Source organism: Branchiostoma belcheri, unplaced genomic scaffold, assembly GCF_001625305.1.
Source record: "Branchiostoma belcheri isolate BF01 breed outbred unplaced genomic scaffold, Haploidv18h27 scaffold25, whole genome shotgun sequence".
In the NCBI taxonomy this organism is placed as follows: Eukaryota; Metazoa; Chordata; class Leptocardii; order Amphioxiformes; family Branchiostomatidae; genus Branchiostoma; species Branchiostoma belcheri.
Genome location: NW_017803854.1, coordinates 2,842,652 through 2,862,814, shown reverse-complemented (window position 1 = coordinate 2,862,814; position 20,163 = coordinate 2,842,652). Strand labels below are relative to the sequence as shown.

The 20,163-nt window shown below is 44.5% G+C and overlaps 4 protein-coding genes across 5 annotated transcripts in view; 3 read left to right on the top strand and 1 right to left on the bottom strand.

The window, feature by feature from the left end:
* Positions 1-244: 244 nt before the first annotated feature.
* LOC109471419 (CMP-N-acetylneuraminate-poly-alpha-2,8-sialyltransferase-like) lies at positions 245-2,240 on the top strand. The gene is made up of 4 exons (XM_019770704.1): positions 245-412; positions 776-904; positions 1,214-1,672; positions 1,940-2,240. Exons 2-4 carry the CDS (start codon positions 813-815, stop codon positions 2,238-2,240), a joined length of 852 nt encoding a protein of 283 aa, XP_019626263.1. The 5' UTR covers positions 245-412; positions 776-812.
* Positions 2,241-4,033: 1,793 nt separating this feature from the next.
* Positions 4,034-6,562, top strand: LOC109471417 (sialidase-like). The gene is made up of 3 exons (XM_019770703.1): positions 4,034-5,565; positions 6,022-6,149; positions 6,452-6,562. Exons 1-3 carry the CDS (start codon positions 4,035-4,037, stop codon positions 6,560-6,562), a joined length of 1,770 nt encoding a protein of 589 aa, XP_019626262.1. The 5' UTR covers position 4,034.
* A 2,979-nt stretch (positions 6,563-9,541) lies between these two features.
* LOC109471579 (interferon-induced helicase C domain-containing protein 1-like) lies at positions 9,542-17,009 on the top strand. Its single transcript, XM_019770930.1, has 15 exons — positions 9,542-9,685; positions 10,084-10,270; positions 10,577-10,639; positions 10,953-11,081; positions 11,218-11,411; positions 11,779-12,001; positions 12,438-12,631; positions 12,920-13,172; positions 13,585-13,776; positions 13,892-14,151; positions 14,468-14,617; positions 14,976-15,137; positions 15,592-15,747; positions 16,142-16,272; positions 16,618-17,009. The coding sequence occupies exons 1-15, from the start codon at positions 9,641-9,643 to the stop codon at positions 16,826-16,828; spliced, it is 2,550 nt and encodes an 849-aa protein (XP_019626489.1). The 5' UTR covers positions 9,542-9,640; the 3' UTR covers positions 16,829-17,009.
* Positions 17,010-17,870: 861 nt separating this feature from the next.
* Positions 17,871-20,163, bottom strand: part of LOC109471560 (electron transfer flavoprotein regulatory factor 1-like) — a 3,482-nt gene continuing 1,189 nt past the window's right edge. Inside the window, exons 1-2 of one of the 2 annotated variants that reach the window (XM_019770911.1) lie at positions 19,020-19,108; positions 17,877-18,478 (exon numbers count right to left, since the gene is read on the bottom strand). In XM_019770911.1, the coding sequence (XP_019626470.1) occupies positions 18,272-18,478; positions 19,020-19,064 (252 nt within the window). In that variant the 5' untranslated portion in view covers positions 19,065-19,108 and the 3' untranslated portion in view covers positions 17,877-18,271. Of the gene's footprint in view, positions 18,479-19,019; positions 19,109-20,163 lie in introns of those variants that run through there. The other variant, XM_019770912.1, reaches the window with a different exon arrangement.

Sequence of the window (20,163 nt, the reverse complement as noted above, 5' to 3'; positions counted from 1 at the left end):
GCTGGCCGGACTGTTATTGTGTGAAGTTAAGCCTTCGCTGCTTTGCTGGTGTTCAAATAATATAAATAACTTCAACGTTAAGGTCATAATTAGCATAATCTATTTTAATAGATGGCCGCTGGTCTGCTGACCCCCTCATTGGCATAATGCATGAATTGCGATGTTCACCTTTAATGAACTTACACTTTTGCATCTGTAAATGACAATAATGGGATATTGCGTTTATGCATCGTTTACCAGCTATGGCGGTACATAGAGACGTCATCAGCGTACCTCACACAGCACCTATAGTTGTTGTTCAACACAAGGAACGCACAAGACTGAACTGCAGTGTGGTGAAACATAAGAGAAACATCACCATTTGTGCATCATTGCTCACAGTGGTGTATCTCCTGCTGTGGTCAGCGCTAAGGTAACAAACAAGGTTTTATCTACAAAATAATATATTGTTGGGTGCAGATTTCTTTGAGTCAAGTTTTATATTGCATATTCTGTGTATATTAATATTGTAAAATTAAGGAGAATGACTGTTCATAGACTCTAAAGACTGCTTTGCACCGGTTGTAGGGAAGGTCTCGATTTCCGAATGTTCGCAGCTATCCATATATGTTGGAAGTAGACACAGACGATATTGCTATAGTTAGACAAATCTTTATATATAGCTAGTATGTGTATAAAGCAATGTACATGTATGCTTAAACAGTGCAAACCGTAAAACTATCAAGCGAGTAACAGATAACCACTTTGCGGGTATATATTTTACTGTAACATTCAGAGAAAGTCCAGACGTTCCAAAGACAACGACACGTGCGATGTCTACTCAGCCAGATGGTGTTTGGGACTTTGGGGACCTGGCGCCAGCTTCAACATGGCAATTCGACGCCGGGGCTTTGAATGTTGTTAGGTCAGTCCAACGTCTGTTTCCCATTCTTGCAGCCCATGTCTCTATTTTCTCAACGCTTTTATTCTGCAACATTCCATTTAGAGATACCAAATGCATTCGACTGATGATGATCATGAACAAGTGTGAAGATTCTAAAGGTCAAACAAAACAAAATAAGGTCAGATACTGTTTTGTGTATACGTACTGATGATGCCTGACTATTTGGATGTATTTTGTATATACTACATAATGATTTTTAAGAAGTAAAAATCATTATTATCACACAGTACATCGGTAATGTTTTGTGATGATGTCCAATTTGTCTCGCAGAAAGTATACAGCGAAACTGACGCTCCAGAAACGCACGCAGGAGGTGAAGCTGGGGAAAGTACAAAGAGATTCAGCCATCCCCTTCGGCCACTACTACAACACCTGCGCTGTGATAGGAAACAGCGGCGTTCTGCTGGGCAGCGGATGTGGGAAGGAGATAGACTCCATGGACTACGTCATCAGAATAGACCTGCCAGTCATCAGCGGGTTCGAGAAAGATGTTGGAAGACGAACCAACATGACGGTACTCAACCATAGGACGCCTACACGGATGGAGAGGTCTTCCCAGATGAAAAACAGATCTGAAGACGTGTATGACAGTCGCATGAAGGACGCTGAGGCTGGCGTTCTGCTCTCCGACCCGCGTGCACAGCCTCAGATTGCCAAGGCTCTGGGAGTGTATAACCTCTCATTTTCACTGCTCAAAATGAAGGGTGGAATAAAAGATAAGATAAACAAGTAAGTAACAGTTTCAGCTACCATTACAAGAACAGATGCCACAAATCTATCAGTCTTCAAATAATCTAATTAAAAATGTAATTCATGCATGTGCTTAGCTGTACAATTGACAAAAAACTCTACGTGTACAAATGTGATATGACTCTGTCAAAGTTCTGGCCTATAAAATGACCTCGGGTGCAGATCTTAGCTTTTTTGGATTCTACTCAATATCACGAAGACGAATTATCTATTTTGTCTTCCTTCTCTGCTACTTTTTACCACCAGAATTGCCTCTAGTGTAGCAAAGAAGAAGATGAAGGGACCTACCATCGGCCTGATCAGTGTGCTGATGATGACGACGTTCTGCAACCACTCGCACATGTACGGATTCTTCCCTTACTTTAAAGATGCGAACAACAAGCCTATCCGCTATCACTACTATCCGAACGACCGCGTCTATCCTCCGTTAGAGGATAACTTCGACCCTAGAGCTCACCATGACACGAATAAAGAATATGAGTTTCACAGGGACCTGCACAGACGAGGGGTTCTGAAGATGCACCTCGGTCGATGTGGGGATCCATGAGCTGTCCTGTCTACTATGTATAATTATGTTTACCGAAGGAAAACATATCGTTTTTGCTCAACATATCGTTTTTGCTTCTTCCTATTCTTCTCCAAACAAATAAGGTTAATGACCTGAACCAGACGTCTGTCGCCATGTTAACTAGTATTAGGTTACACCATGTTGCAATTCTTATGAAAAACTTAAACTGTTCTCCAACTCAAAATTTGACTCACCAGAAATTTTCGACTGAATCACTCAGTCTTCCTCAGCTATCTGACCCAAATGCTGTGGACACGTGATTTTTCCCACGTGTGACGTCAGCAAAGGGTCAAAGGTTGTCGGAAGTCGATATCGCCCCCCGTCCCGGTATCGACTTCAGACAACCTTTGACCCTTTGCCGACGTCACACGTGGGAAAAATCACGTGTCCACAGCATTTGGGTCAGATAGCTGAGGAAGACTGAGTGATTCAGTCGAAAATTTCTGGTGAGTCAAATTTTGAGTTGGAGAACAGTTTAAGTTTTTCATAATGTAATTTACCAACTCAGATGAACTTTCATGCTGATGTTGCAATTCTGTAGCAGCAGGGAGTTAGACTCCTATCACCATATATATATATGAATGTGTTTGAGTCAGAATTAACAGAGCAGACCTTATATAATATGCGAAGGTAGGTAAACATTATGCAATTTGCTTTGCAAATGTTGCCTTTCTAGTATATTGTTTGCTTACGTGTGAACAATTTAGTACACTATAGCTAAGAGAAATACATGTTGCAGATATTGTGTTAACAGTAACATGACATATTACATACTTATTAAGATTTACTGTTAAGAACTGATTCAAAAGTTAATCTTAATTGATTCGAAAAATTTAGTATTTTTGTGAAACGCTATTTCCATCAGTCCGCAAGATTGGGCCGGGATTTGACATCTTTCTGTAGAAGGGTGAAGACAAGTTTTCTTCAGTACGCTATTTTGATAGGAAATACCACGAGAACTTGATAAATTATGATATACTTGTCTGATAAATTAGTATGGGCTGTGGTCAATGTCAATAAATTCATCATGGCCGATTGTAGTCTTTTTTTTCTACATGTATGATTTAGGACGTTTTAACTGCTAACAATACCCTTCAATCTTTATGGTGAAGGCAAGTGTTTTGGCATATCTGCTCAAGATGATTTGATGGCTGGCAAAACGCCTGGCCTTCTCCTTTTGCAGCTGGTAAAATTTTTACGCCAGCAAAATGGATACTGCCCTGCAGCCGACAAACGATATGTTTGGAGATGAAAGGATAGGAAGGCTCGGCATGTCCGTTATTACCAATACAGGAAGGAACGGAAATCCTAGTGCAAAGCGACATGGAAGTAGTCGGTGATTTCCTTCTTCTTTTGAAGTTTTGTACAGCCGGCTCATTTTGCAAGGGATTACACGACGCAGCTGCGTTGAGCCTGGCTTAGTCTGGTACGAAGCAATCACGAGGAAGACGGAGGGACAAAGGCAGGAGAAAAAGAACGATCTGATTTATATACAGATTCAAATACGGAAGCAAGCCAATCAATGTCTGAAAATGTTCTTTTAAAAGTCGTTTGGTATTTGTACATATCGCGGAACAAGCAGACTAGCGCACCATTTGGCAGGCTACTGGAGAGGTGTTCAGACCGTATTGCGTCTCTTGTAAAGGTACATGATACTAGTAGACTCCTTCTTAGTTACAGTAGTAGTACTTATTGCTGTTGTTGTGATATTAAACTGTTCACTGCTAAGACTTTCTTTAATTAATGCTGACGTTTCCCCGCGAAAAAGGTCACATGGAGAACGCCACAGAAACCCACCGATCATCAGACGGAGGCAAGATTAACCCGTGCCCCGAGAGATCCTGGCGTTCTGCCCGCGACAGGCTCAGCCCGTGCCCGAACCGACCGGCACGTCCCATCAGCAAAGGGCTCAAACTTCGCCCGGACCGACCAGCTGCAGGACGTCCCATTGGCAACGGGCTCAACCCGTGCCCAGACCGACCAGCACGTCCCGTCGGTGACAGACTAAACGCGAGCCCGAACCGATCATCACGTCCCGTCGGCGACAGGCCCTACCCGTGCCCGGACCGACTGGCACGTCCCCTCGGCGACAGGTCCAACCCATGCCCGGTCCAACTGGCACGTCCCGTCGGTGACAGAGCCAACCCGTGCCCGGACCGACCAGGACTTCCCGAGAGCAGTAGACCCAAGCCATGTCTAGACGGTAGCCAGCGTCCAGGGGGCGATAGGCGTACTGCATGCCCTGACACAACCGCCGATACTCCCCTCGGCCCACGTCCATCTGCCCCCGCCAACTCTTCCGAGGACTGGCCTAGCATCACACCGTACTGCGTGGCCTACCTACGCCTCCCGCCCATGGCACAAGACCAGAACGCTACCGTGGTCGACGGCACTTTCCGCGTCCACATGTACCACACCCTCCCAGATGAAGAGGAGGTTGAGGCTGATGATGCAGGCAACCGGCTTCCTGAAGATCCGTTGCCAGGTGACAGTTACCATGACAATGATGATGAAGAAGAAGAAGAAAAGGGTGCGTCCTTACAGGGTTGGCTCCAGGAAATATTATCTGGTCATTACAACAACCCCGAATCGCCTGAGCAAGAATATTGCCCTATCGACCCTCCATGCATCGATTCCCATCCAAATGGCGAAATTGGCGCAGCTTGCTCGACGCTTTCGTCTCCGGACGCCGCCTCCTGTACGGACATGGCCCGTCCTCAGCCTCAGCAACCGACAGACTATCCTGCAACAACCCGCACCAAGTCACCAGGTACCAGCGGTGATCCTGGTACATGTACAGAGACGACCCATCTGGGACACTCAGAGAATAAATCTTCCGACACAACTCGCCCCAAGCCGTTACGCCTACAAGTGGACCATGCAGCAAAAGCCACCGTGCCAAGGATGCCTGTAGTTACAACCCGCACCAAGTCACCAGGTACCAGAGGTGACCAAGGTACAGAGAACACCCGTCTTGGACACTCAGAGAATAACAGTTCCGACACAACTCATCCCAGGTCGTCACGATTACAAGTGGACTATGCAGCAAAAGCCACCGTGCCGAGGATACCTGTAGTTACAAAGCGGGGAGCAAAGGGAATGATCAAACAACAAAGCAACCTCGGGCATCTCCGCGTCAGTCGAGATGATGACAGCCGACAGCATTCTACTTCAACCTCGGCCTCTGACGTCACCATTGCTATGGAGACCAGCGGCGAGAGCGCAGATTCTGACGACACACAGACCACCGGAGGAGACACACAGGCACACTACGAAAACGTCACGGAGAAAACGGCTCAAAACTGTGAGAATTTCTCTTGTGTCATTTCTACTGACATAACGACATTGCTTAAAGTGTATTTCTTTTTTCTTTCTTCTCCCCCCCCCTCCCTCTCTCTCTGCGGTGTGTGTGTGTGTGTACGTGTGGGTGTGTTTGATCATGAGTGTGGGTGTGTTACATAACATTGTCATTAGAAATGAGTCTGAGTCTGAAACTTACATTCATACATTTTAAAGTCAATTTCTGAACTAGGACTTCCGTTGCTCGATCTCTCAAAACAACAAAAAAATAAAGATTAAATGTTTACGTGTTTTTTATCTACCAATGCCAATAGAATCTTCACTTTGAGGGATCAGCTGCCAGAAGCCACCCAAAGTATCAAACAGACTACAATAAGTCAGCTTGAAACGAGGCGTTATGATGTCTGTCTTCAAACACTTATGAAATATCTTTATGGCCTTTTCTTCATTGCTTCCACAGGCCTGATCAGCGGATGGAAGTCGCTAAACCTCAAAACTTCGACCTTGCTGTTGGTACTAGCCGCTGTCGCTGTGATTGTGGGACTTGTCGTGATCCTTACCTACCAAAACGGACCAATACATTTTGGGGTAAGGAAACCCCAATTTATTTCTTGAGCTGTCACAAGTGCATGATTGTACATATCATGATAAACATAAGTCTGCCGTAAATAATATTTATCTGTTTTTTGTATCTGTAGAATATTTTGGGAACACTTCTGTGCATGAAATGTATCCCTTTGTAAAGATACAACAATCATAATTATGATTATCTTTTACTCCTAGACGAAGCAGTACAAAAGGCCACAATCTGAAGTTCTTCATTCACTTCTGACTCGACCCCCTTCGACCCGGATCGTCGTAACTTCGACACCAGCCGTCGTATCTTCCAGCCCAACCGTCCTGTCTTCGACCCCAACCCGCCCAACTTCGACCTCAACCCGCCAAACTCCGACCCCAACCCGCTCAACTTTCCCGACATCAGAACAACCCACCAGGCCTGACACGACGCTGCCTCGCCCGGCTGCTGCGGGCTCCGCACGGAAGAACCCGCCTGTTCGCCGCCAGTGGTTTATAAGCAGCTGCAGGAAGCACAAGTTGGCTACCAGGTAAAGCTCTCCCTGTGTTGTTAGCTTGGCCGCTATACGAGCTCTTTTTTTTTGTTTGTTTGTTTGTTTGCTTGCTTGCTTGTTCAGGATCTCCATTAGTGTGAATTTCATAGTATTCTTCCTGGAGTCCGTAGTGACAGCCTATTTCAGGAAAAGATTTTGAAAAAGAAGGAATGGCTTCAATTCATTCTTGACACAAAGTAACAGTGGTTCTTAGTAAATGTAAATTACCAGTCATCTTTGCTAATTCAAATGACCATTTTGCTGGTGACTATATAAAATTTGTGATGTCGCACCTGGGAGCGATTTTTGTATCTGTATGTGCATTTTATGATATCTATGTACTGCTACTCTCCAAGCAGAGGTTTGGTTTTGGCTTATTTTTTGGCGTGTTTTTTAGGCTTTTTGTCGGGCTTTCTTTTTGCACTGTTTTTAAGCTAGCCAGTATGTACTGCACGTTGTGTTTGATCTGTCTCTCCCAGTTACTTAATCTTTAATTTTTTTTAATCGTTTTTTTTTCGTAACAGTGACACATCCTCCTTGAGCCCAAGCCTCAGGGCACGGCTGAAGAAGTGGCAGGCGTCTTTCGTGGCTCGCAACAGGCCGCTTAAGAGTGACGGGTCGTTCGCTTACGTGCGTCCACAACGCTGGGGGCCGGGGCCGGCCTACCTGGCCGCCGCGCGGGAACAACCCGAACTCGGCCCGTAAACGTCCCCGCAGTGATTTTTTTATAATTAATTCAAAGAAACAATAATTATAGCCTGGGTACCATCCTGGTTAGCTTACGTCCGCTCCCACACTCCTTGCTTTGACTTTTATCAAAACGTGAAATCATAGTGTAGCGCCTCCTAGTGACTGTATGAAACCTGCAGGTCCATTGACCTGCACAAGACCATATATAAAGTTGCACAGATTAAAGGACAATGTAAACAAACCTCACTTTCCGATTAGTGCTTTGAAATTGTACTACATTGTTCCTATGTAACTGTTTTGTGGTTTGCATTAAAAGAGATTGAATGGTTATAAACAGAATTGCCTTGATGTTCGACGCCGATGTATTCAAAACTGAACTGAACTGCTGCCTATGAGCAGTACTTTATACCATCGTGTCATAGACAACAGAATGTTCACAGCAAAATAAAAACCATGCAACGTTAGAAAACAGGTCGTTATTTTTCCTCTCACATTGTTGTTAATAAGGCTTTCAGCATTTATTTATTTAATCTCAGTACGGCTGGGTGGCCCCATTCAGCCTACAATAGATGTTTTCCGGGGGAGGGGGCAGTATGTTACAAGATAAGGCATTGATACATACTGTAAAACAAACATACAGTAAGCATAAAGACATTAAAGTCCAAAGCGTCGAAAACAAAATCATATAGCGTCATCGAAACTGACGAAAACGAGAAGTGAAACACCTGCCGGGGAATCCCCATTGGGGGCATCCCCTGCCGCGACCTCTGGACAATACGGTGCAACGTTATTATATTGATCCCGTACCGTCCTAACGCAAAAACATGAAACATTTGATATAGCACGTCAAATCATGTAGAATACTAGCGCAGGGTTGAAACACCTTAATTCTGTGACTTAATTATAAGACTGTGTAGCACAATATCCATCAGATTCGGTTTGCTATATTTTAGATCCATAAGCGCGAAAATCTGCTACTCGGAAGTACTAGACATTGCGATGTTGGGATGAAGATTGCACGCAAAACAATACTGCCTAACTGTTAGCTTTTCACACATAATTATCTTATAAAAGAGAAGAATCAGAATAAAGCAGCAGCTAAACGTTCAATCTCAGGCGTCCTGTAGAACGAACCTTTGGTTTCATATCAATACTATTTTGTCATGCCAACTTTCCGGGGGTTTCACACTTTCTATTGTTGTGCAGTACTGTGACGTGACGTATAGAAACAGTTTCGTTGTCACAGGAGGGGATTTCGCAAAGTCCATTTCAGGAACACTATAAATGTGCCGTCTCTTGTGTATACGTGTTTTAGTCTACGTGGAGCAGTGAAGTTATTGTGTCACTAACTTAAGTCTACGTGGAGCAGTGAAGACATCATCGACGCTTCTTCTGCTGTTTACCGTGTGCCTGAGATAAAGTGGGTCTGTTCACAAACCATTGCGCACTAGTACTGCATCGATGTCAAGCCAGCACTTCTAGTGTGACAGCTGACGAACTAGCTACGGCTGTATCTGTTGATAGGTCGTCCGATTTAAAAACCGCCGGTGGGTCGAGCTTATTTGTTCATCAGCTTTTTGTTTTCCAAGTGAACTTATATTTTAAAGTATGTTAAGTATATATGTCACAGAGCTGAAAGATCATGTAGCTATTTTGGGTGCAGTGGCCTTGCTCAATGTAGGTGCTCAGTCAATAGTTTGAATATTACTGTTGATACGTGTATCCATGAATAGCTAACGTATCTCCTGGTTGCATATCATACAGCAAATCAGTTAGAGGGCGGAAAGATGCCAACAACTGAGTCCGAAACACCAGCCCAACCGGAGAAGGAGCTCCTTCGAGTCTTTTGGGAAAAGTTGGTGCAATACATCCGCCCGGCCGCCGTGGCGCGCTGCTGCACCACGAGTCTGCAGGGAAAGGACCAGGAGGAAGTGAAGAGAAAGGAGGAGACTACAGGAACGCAGGCTGCTGCAGAGCTGCTGCTGGATAAACTACTGAAGCAGGACAACAAAGGTACTAGTAGGTAGCGGCTGTTGTTAAAATAGACATCTGAGTTGTGTAAAAGACAGAGATTCAAATCCTAGCATTTGCTGACGAATGTAGTGTTGTAAAACAAAATTTCTTCCTACAGGCTGGTTCCCTGAGTTTGTAGAAGCTTTGAGACAAACCGGCTCAAAGCACGTAGCGGAGGACCTGTGTCCCACGCAAACAGCGCCCCCTGCCGACTCCTCCCCGTACCGCGAGCTGCTGAGGATCCTGGCACCAGGTCTGACAGAGAACATGATGGTACGGGACCTGTTACCGCATCTGCCGTGTTTACCGCAGGTGCGTTTACAGCAACAGCTATTTTCAATGATTTTCTGTGATTTAGTAAGCGTCGTAGGCACCCCGGCTGTCTGATACAGACATGTGCGTGTGTAGATGCTATAAAAATAGAGGCTGAAACTACGTTTAACAATCGCAGATCAATGCCAATACTCACTCACCTACGTGTAGGCATATATTTTCCATACCATGGCTTTATGTGGTTTGTAGCAGCATTTTCTGACGTTACGATATCGATGGCATTCCCCCTGATGACGCACTTAGGGTGAATCCCCAAGTTGGACTCAGTTGTTGCCACATCGTGCACAGGTGCGCCTGTCTGATTTTTGGCGACGCCTGAGTGGCGAGCTCAATATTATAGCATGTAACAAATTCTTATTTTTTTCGCGGTTAAATAGGAAGACAAAGAACAGATCGAACAGATGTGGAAGTCATCTGGTAACACCCGAGCCGCGGATGTCCTACTGGAGAAGATAGTCCGATGTGACCCTCAGCAGTGGTTCAAGGAGCTGGTCCGTGCCCTGGGGAGTGCCAGAGATGAGCAGTCACTGGAACTACTCCTAGGCAGACGGGGGACAGACCAGGGTGAGAAGGGCTTTAATTTTTGTATCTGGCCCGTGTCTATCTAGCTCTATACCTGAATTGGTTAGGGTTATAGGACCAAGCAAGCACGTTCTAGATAGTCTTCGTATCCAAAAAGGCAGGTTGCATGGTTCTGAATACGTGTAGTTCTTGAGTTACATGTATTTTGAGTTATTATACGTCAAACCTGATCAAACCTTTCATCTGTATAGACATTTCCAAACTGCACTGTACCCTCTTGTATTACATATCACTCGTTCGGTACAATAGTTCCCGTCCCTGACCATCACTTTAACCCCCTTTCTGTAGACCCCATAGACGAGGACCGGCTGAGCACCTTGTTCCAAGGACTGGCCATTTCACCTGCAAATGGTAGGCGTGCCTGAATAAATTTGGGGTTTAACCAGGCAAATAAAGAAAGAAATAGATAAAAACAAATAACAACGATCGCATGGTACAGCGATGTAAAGGTTTTATGGAGAAATTGATTGATCTATCGTTGTAGTATTTCCTCTCAATGCAGTCTATTTTGAAACGTACCGAAAACAAAAATGTCGAATCAAGAGAGCGCCATCATACAGAGAACTAGTCAACAACCGTTCTTGGATACACCAATGATACTAGTTAAGTACATACAGCATGGTATAATTGTACAAACATACAACTGCTGAATCTACTTCTCCAGAGGAAGTCCAGGCCGCAGACGCGTCGGCAATGAAGGCCGCCATGTTGGATGACCCCAACTTGGACGAAGGTTACGAAGACGAAGACACAGGGGATTTCCAGGCTCGAGGTCAAGGATCATTGGTGATGGGTGAGTTCTCCTTAAGATATACTAGTAACCCTATTAACAGCTTACAAAATGGCACTTCTCATCACATATGTGTATTTCTGAAATGCTTGTATCAATGTCTTTGATTAGTACAACGTTATTTTTCAAACAAATGCAGAATTTCTTGAAGGGCCCGAAAGAAGCATCCCGATGCGCGACTATCAGCTTGAGCTGGCTGAAGACGCCCTGCAGGGGAGAAACATCGTGATCTGCGCGCCGACCAACAGCGGGAAGACCCGCGTGGCGGTCTACATCTGTAAGGACCACCTGGAGAAAAACCCGAAAGGAAAAGTGCTGGTCATGGTCAACAAGGTGAGAGGAATTAGCAAGCGTGATATCACATTTGAAATCGACTATTGTAAGTCAACCTATAAATTCAATCGACAACCACGCCAGGCGGAATAGATCTAGAGGCTGAAAAGACGCAGGGCACGATGTTAGCAAAGAGTTAGCAGGGAACAGTTTGGTAATACTCCTAGGTCACACTGTCTCACAGTCGTATTTTGGTGTTATCCGTTTCTTACATTATAAATTCCTAAACACGGGTTGCAATTTACATAGCATCTTGAAGAATACGTTAAAAACAGGAAAAAAGATAACTAGTATATCGATGCTGTCCTGAATTTCTCGCATTACCCTCGCAACAAATGATTAACGAAGAGTGGAAATTTTATCACAGGTCCATTTGGTAGAGCAGCATTTCCAGAAGCAGTTCAAGCCGCTGCTGCCGAAGTCCTTCCACGGCAGACTGGGGACGATCAGCGGGGAGAACTACTCGTCTGCCGAGGAGGAGCACATCAGCTTCAAGCAGCTGGCAGAGCAGAAGGACATCATCATCCTGACGGCACAGATCCTGGAGAACCACCTTAGTAGGACCGACCAGGAGAGGGTGGAGCTGTCAGGTGCGCACTATAAGTCATAACTATGCGCGGGGCCGGGAAAATAGTGGCTGTAGCTAAACGTGCAGTAGCGTATGCAGTTTAGCTTTGCTGCTGGAAAGTTTGGAAGTCGTTAGGACGGGTCCACTGCCCATGTTACTTGTTGAAAAGAGCTTTGGCAATTCCCTCGTACAAAGAACCTGTAAAACTGTACAAAACATCTGTCTCCTCTTTCACAACTAGTGGAAGAGTAGCTCTTCTGTGAGGTTAACTGCTTCGAGATCACCTTCACGTTCACAGTCCAAGTTATAGACCTCCACAACCAGCCGACAGACCAGAGAGCTCATAAGGCAATAAATGTCATGACTTCTATTGCAAGGGAAGTCTTGTTTTTGTTTTTGTTTTGTTGTCATATTTATGTTTTCATCCAGTAACCTGAAGGTCCTCTTGTCCTAAACAGATTTCTCCCTGATGATCTTCGACGAATGTCACCACACCCAGAAGGAGAACGTGTACAACAAGATCATGGGCCGCTTCATGCTGCAGAAGTTTGACCAGCCAGGCCGACCCCGGCCTCAGATCGTCGGTCTGACGGCGTCTCCCGGGGTGGGAGGGGCCAGGACTCACGAGAAGGCCGTCTCACACATCCTGCAGGTACGTCGGACAGATTCCTGACGAGTCAATATGAGCTGCTGCTGATGCGCTCATTAGATGATGAAAGGCATTCCACGGTATGTAACGTAACCTCTGGCTTATTTCCGTAAATATTTCATTAGGTTGGAGAATGGTTGAATAGCAAAACTCTTTATTAACAACGGTTACCACTTGTTTAACAAGACGGCCATCAAAATGTCGGCTCTTGTACGTTCAACGAGTGGATTTGAATAAAGAACTTTGATTTGCAGAGCCTCTGACTTATTGCTGTTATGTTGTGTTTTACAGATTCTTGCCAATCTGGACGCCTCCAAGCTAAAGACAGCAGAGAAACACGAGGAGGAACTGAAGAAAGTCGTTGGACAGCCCAAACGGAAGTGCGAGATCACCAACGAGCGGCTTCAGGACCCGTTCGGAGACGAGCTGAAGAGGATGATGCAGCAGATCCACGGGCTGATAGACGCGGAAGGGGAGCGGCGGCCTCCCGCAGACTTCGGCACGCAGATGTACGAGCAGTGGGTGGTGGAGATGGAGAAGGAGGGTCAGTGTCTCTCTGTTTAGAGTTTGTTGAAACTACTCGTGATCTCTCGGACAAAATAGAAACTATACGATCCACTTTTGTTCCTCACCAATGAGCTATTCGTCCACTGTTCGTGACAGTGAAGGCAGACTCCATGCTATGCATGCAAGTACAATGTGGACACTTTGACGTCCCATCCTCGGGATTGCAACCCTTTTGAGTAGGGTGAACGTGCATGCCGGGTGAGCGGCAAAAGCTGGGATGCGAACTCCCAACCTATTGGTCCAGAGACGTCTAGACAGAGTCGCTCGAACCACTGGCACTGGACTACGCACGCCATGTAGATCAGATTTGATTAGATGACATGGAAATAAATAAAAACTTACACTTTAAACAGTGAAAACACAGAACAACGTTTTTATTCCCGTAACAGGCGGCATGAAGAGCAACCGACGTGTCCAGACCTGCGCAGAACACCTGAGGAAGTACAACGACGCCTTGGTCATGAACGACACACTGCGCATGTCCGACGCCTTTCAGTACTTGAAGGAATTTTACGTCAAAGAGAATGACCGTCGGGACGTATTTGACGACACGGACGAAGGGCTGACCCAGATCTTTTCCGGTAGGTAGTATGTTGATGTAGCATCCACTAGCCATACTTAATTGTCCACGTCGATCCATGTATCTATTGTTAGAAAACACTTGTTAAGTTTTATTTGTTCCGGGTCGCCTTTCAGGCAACGTCTTACGCCTTGAGAAACTCACCAAGATGTCACAGTACGAGAATCCGAACCTTGAGGCGCTGAAGAATAAGCTGAAGCAGGAGTGCGAGGCGAAGGAGGGCGCCAGGGGGATCCTCTACACGAAGACCCGACAGTCCACGCGGTACCTGCTTGACTGGATACGGAACACGCCCGAGCTGAACGACTTGCTGAGAGCCGATCAACTGACGGGAACAGGCACCGGCTCCGTCAGCAAGAACAACCACATGACTGCGGTGAGACCGTCTCTTTGGTATTTTGCACATTGAGTTAGATTATGTATAACAAAGTCTTCTAAAACTTTGTATTAGCTTCAACTCATTAGAGTAGGAATTTAGTCGTATTAGTAGTTGGGAACGAATGAGTGAGTGAGTGAGTGAGTGAGTGAGTGAGTGAGTGAGTGAGTGAGTGAGTGAGTGGGTGAGTGAGTGAGTGAGAGAGCGAATATGCGATTGAAGGAGGGGAGGAAGGAAGGAAGGAAGGAAGGAAGGAAGGAAGGAAGGAAGGAAGGAAGGAATGGCAGGTAACATGAGTTTTAGTTTGCCCGACCAGATCAAACAGCGAGAGGTGATCAGACGGTTCCGTGAAGGCGAGCTGAATCTGCTCATTGCCACGACTGTGGCTGAGGAGGGTCTGGACATCAAGGAGTGTAACTTCGTCATCCGCTATGGACTGGTCACCAATGAAATAGCAATGATGCAGGTTCGTCTTTCACATACACATTGCGCGAGACATGTCGGAACTTAAACCTATGTCCTTTCTAGCATTGGGTATTTATTTGTGTTTTGTTGTAATTAAAAAAATTATATATAACACATAGATTTTAATCAGTTTACCTTGCCTCTCTCTGATAACGTCAGTGACAGTGGTTAGCCTAGAGTCTATCTACCTTCAGGTTGGCCTGTACAATGCACGTTAAATCTCCGAGGAGGTACAGCATCTTTAACTTTAAGTACAATCTTATAACTGCCCGGTGAAGTTGTGGAAGCGAACGACATCCTCTTTTGTCCACTCAACCTATGTTCCCGGCTATATCACATCCACGCTTACCAATCTACAGGCGAGCGGCCGAGCCCGAGCTGAAGACTCCACCTACACCCTGGTGGCTGGTGGAAAGTCAGGCGCAGGACAGAGAGAGGAAAACAACATGTACAAGATACAGATGATGCACCGGGCCATCAAGTACATACAGGACATGCCAGCCGACCAGTATGAACAACAGGTTGGTGTGAAGCAATTTTCAGAGATATTTCCTATATATCATTGGATCTATGGATTGTCTCCGGCATTTGCACGCCGACAGCATTGCGCTAAGTGTCACTCTTGATACGATGGTAAGCCGCCAAAGCACCCTCAGTAAATGCCTTCAAGGCATGCAAGATTTAATAGGTTCATGGAGAACCATCCCGTCAAGTAAAATTAAAGAACATTTAATCATCCGAAAAAAAACACATTATGACATTCGGTTGAAGAGGAGACAAATAAGGAGCGGTCCAATCTGGGTCACTCTTAATGTGAACCCAGAGGCCCAAGATAGTAGCGATGCATATGCATGCAAACATTGCTGTGTAATAAGAATAATGACATTAACACCTCTACCGAAAAACAGACTTCTGCACCTCAAAGAAATTGGTGAAGTAGCTATAATATGTCATCCATTTGTCTCTGCCTGTTAGATTAAGAAGAGACAGCGGGCCGTCTGCAGCGAGCTGCACCATCGGAACAACCCTGCCATCAAGGCACGGAAGCAGGCCGCGGCATCAGGGACTTTCCTTCACTGTAAGAAGTGTAACCAGAAGGCGTGCGACGCCGCGGAGCTCAGGCTGATAGAGGTGAGGCTTACAGAGCGCCTGTAGGAGGAACGGTGCTTTGCAGCTTGTGCTAAGCTTAGTGACGCATGTCTGTCATCTTTGGCCCTTTGTTCAATGCGTATCTGTAGTATGTAGATACTAACATTACTGCTTTTTTTCACTGGACCTTCCCATGGGAAGCTCTATGATCACATTCTCTGCCTTGCTTGATTTGATCTTGCCTGTATAATCTAGCTTGAGGTTTGTTCTTACGATTTTTAAAAGTAACCTAAAAGTATTCTGCTGTTTCTCTGGTTACACTTACCTAGAATTTGATGACAGCTATTCCTCTTGTCTGAAGAAGGATTGTCGATGCTGTAAATAGTCGAGTAAAGATCGTCCTTATTGACGATGGTTTGGACTGTCACTCCTACAGGGGGCCCACCACGTACACCCAGACCCAGAGTTCCTGAGGACTGTCGGAAAGGCGGACCAGGCGGATGAGGATGACGAACCGCGGCTGCAGTTCCCGGACTGGAGCAGCGCCGGCACCGTCAAATGCAGGCGGTGCGTTCAAGCCATTGCTGTATATTATGATTCTTCTATCACATTTAACCTGCCTTCTCGGAGATTTCGCAAGTTAATTCGTTGACAACTGCAGGCTGAGATACAGATTTTATATTGAAGAGATGAGTATTGACAACCACTCTACAGAGTATATGGCAAGTCTAAATTGGTACAATTCAGTCCGTTGTTGGTGAGCACTTCGCTTTGCCTGGGCAGCAGCTATTCTCAATTTCAGAGACGAGTCAACAGAACAGAAAGATCAACCAACGTTAACAAGTTGTCCATTATTAAATGAAGATCCTCTAACAAACGGTGTTACAAATGTGAGGACCCTTTCCCCCTTAGGTGTGAGCAGGACTGGGGCATGTTGATGCTGCACAAGGGAATGGTCCTGCCCTGTCTGAGTATCAAGAACTTCATCCTGAGGAAGCAGGGTCTGCCCGCGCGCCGCCCCAAGAAGTGGAAGGCCTCGGGCATCGCCGTGGCAGAGTTCGACTACGCCACGGACATGGAGACGCCGGAGGTGGACATGGACACCAGCGATGACGACCTGTAGTTAGGAATTTAGATGAATTCGAAAGAAATGTTTAAGGCAATAGTTGCTATACATCTTGATGTAAAAGATGACAAGGATTTTAATGGGAAAATAACTTAATATACAGGGAATCTGTTGTAGATGAGGAAGGAGTGGCAATGGCAGATAAGTCCTATACTAAAAGTGTTTTTAATGATACATGTAAAAAAAGCAAATATGTAGTTTACACCGTTGCTTGTATGTGTACCAATCCACTAGCTGTTCCATGTTATCATACTGTTTGAACACATCCTCTCTCTCCAGGTTCAGAACAACTCTCAATAGTTTTATTGTTCCTTTTCAAGTACAACATACAGTTGGCACCACAACATTTACCTGAACCCCAGCTTAGTTCAGTTTTATGTAAACTTTTGTTACAGTCTAATTCACATGGGTAATACCACCCATGCATGGTGCAACACACTGATTGACATAATATGCCATTAGGCTCTATGTACTGTAGCAACAAATAACAATGGACATGCAGAATGACTGACCATACTCAAGCTACTGAACATTCTTGCATTCTTGGAGCCAGTTTTAACTATTCTTCCATACCAGTAAACAAAAACTCTATGTCCATATGATGAAAAGTGTCATTTACTTTGACATTATATTTAGCAGACACTAGCCTAGGGGCACTTGTTGTTTCTACTATCATCAACATTTCGTTTACTACTTTACTCCCTGCAATGCAATCATGAACTTTTCTTCTATAACTGGATTGAACTGTACATATTTCAATGCCTGCATAGCTGAACCTAACCAATAAAGTTGTCCATCTGAACACATACAGTTTAACTGTGAAATTCCCAAGTTCAGCTGAAGAGACAACACATGAAGCATACAATAATATCAAGTTGAGGATGACTGCTTTTCCTCTTACATTTTAATGTCACCATACTGCATAGCACAATCTTTGATTGCCATGCATGCACCTAAACCATATTTTCCGAAACTTTTCTGTAGCCTTCCACAGTACCAGAACAGTACCATGCACTTTTCCACGTTTCAGTCCTGATTCATTCTACTTGTATTACATACATCTTCATGTAATACACTCTGACTTTCTAAGTGTAAGGCCATATCAATGTATACCGGTAGTTTGTTCTCAAACCTAATGGTGAGAAAATGCATTTTTTCAGGATGACAGAAATGCACAAAAACTGCTAATGTTATCATCAACTTAAGAATAATCACTGTAATTGAAGTTGAAACTTGAGTCACTCCACTGCATTCAGAAGGAAGTGGTGACTTTAGCAGCTTTACTTTATCATTACCAATTTCTACTGTTCATTCATCATTTTGGATCCATGAAATACAAATCCCTCAAAGAAGTATATACATGTTGCATTTTTATACTCTTACGGCTAAATGAAGAACAACACTTTCATTGCTACCATTATCTGATCCATCTCTATATACCTATGAGGGATAGTATCTCTTTTTCAGGGTCCTGTATTTCCTAAGCATGTACAGTGCCTCGAGCTCTTTGATGACGTAGTCTCCTCTGGCTATGAGCATCTTGATGACCTCTGGGTCAGTCTCGTCCTTGTGTTTGATGAAAGCAGCCTTGCATCTCTGTCTGAAGTAGTCCTGGCCCTTGGGGTACTCTCTACCAAGGAACATCAGCTGGTGAGGGGAGGAAAGAAGACACACATGTGTATAAGGGTGGTGGGGGGGGGGGGGGAGAAGACACACATATGTATAAGGGTCCAACAAGGGGTAACAGTTTTAAACTTCAGTTATGCTTGCAAAAGTAGGTACTATATGTATACACAAACATTATTAAAGACACAAAAAGCAGTTATACCTCCTCATGGCTAGCTTGAAACAATTTTTCTGCATACCTGCACTGGTGCAGGTAACATTTAAAATTACCTGCGCCAGACAAATATGATAGCCAATATTTATCCTATTAATAGCCAGTATGTTATCTAGTAAGACTGCACCACATAGTTTTACCCTGAGAAATTATTGAGGAGAATACTGTATGTTGTTATGTGTACTTCAGCACCAAGGACAGGCCACGCTGGTGTGTTTGAGCCACTCAGAATTTAGGAAGCATGGTTAACACTAAAAACTGTTCAGAAACCACTGCCATTATTTCTTTTATAGGTGGTAACAGTCAATGGCCTGTAGGAAATGTTCCATGCTTGTCAGCTGTCCTTACGTTTTTGTACAGTTGTCTGACTTGATGTCTCAGGTTCACCGCCATCTCACTTCAGCTGTGCAGTCTGCAACAATCTGGAAAAACAACAAAGAGGGCATGATTTTGTATAATTTATCCTTACTTAAATGTGTCTGATACTGTGATAGGTTGTTGACTCTAGTAAGCTTAAATTGGTACTTGTTGTCTAATATATAATACATAATATGGACCTTATGCCTTAAAGAAAATTTACCCTGACTAGTGACTAGAGTAGAATCCCCACAGCTTGATTGAGATGTGCTAAATTATAATCTGTTTCAAAACAAGGCACATGGCATTGGCATCTGATCAATATACAGTACATACATAACATGCATGTACAAATACACACTTATAAAAGTTTTTGAGAAGCACAATAAATTGATATGCATTTGCAAGAATCTGCCAGAGCCTGGTGACTCTCAACCTGTCATGGTACAATATTTTACTGCATTTTCTGTTTCAGTGGCTAATTCACTGAACCATAACATATGTGGCACACCATGGTCAATTACACAAGAATGGCATTCATACGCGATTCATTACAGTTTTGAACATATGTTTTGAAATATTAGAAATATTTGACCTACTTTAGACCTTCTTTGTGAAAACACACGAACAACAACGTGCGACGTCAAATTCTTTTGACTCAAAAACTGGGGTCATACACGTATTTCCGGTTTCGCGCCGCCATTTTAGGTCAAAGGTCAATGGGTGCAAACAAGCCGTCAACTGTGAATTTTCGCGCCACTGGGTTTTCTGTCATAAACGGACGAGTCGTTCTGACAGATCGCACCGTTGTCGGTAAGTTATCGATATATCTTTAGTTTTTCTCGGTGCTGTTGGTATTTTAAGCTCTAAACTACTGCTGTATTTTTCTTTTGGGCTAATATTTTCGCATATACTAGTATTTACGTGCGAGCAAGGAGTGTACGTATGTGAGCACCCTCCCCCCTCCCCACCGGCCGCATCTATGTCTCGTCTGTATGTAAGACCCTGGGCGAGATGTAGGGTTTGGCCCAGTATTAAATAGATGTAACGTTAGATGCAGATGTAGATACGTGACATAATTGTTGTTGTTCCGAAGTGCGTTCACCATCCGATAACTAGCTATCCTGCAGCCGAC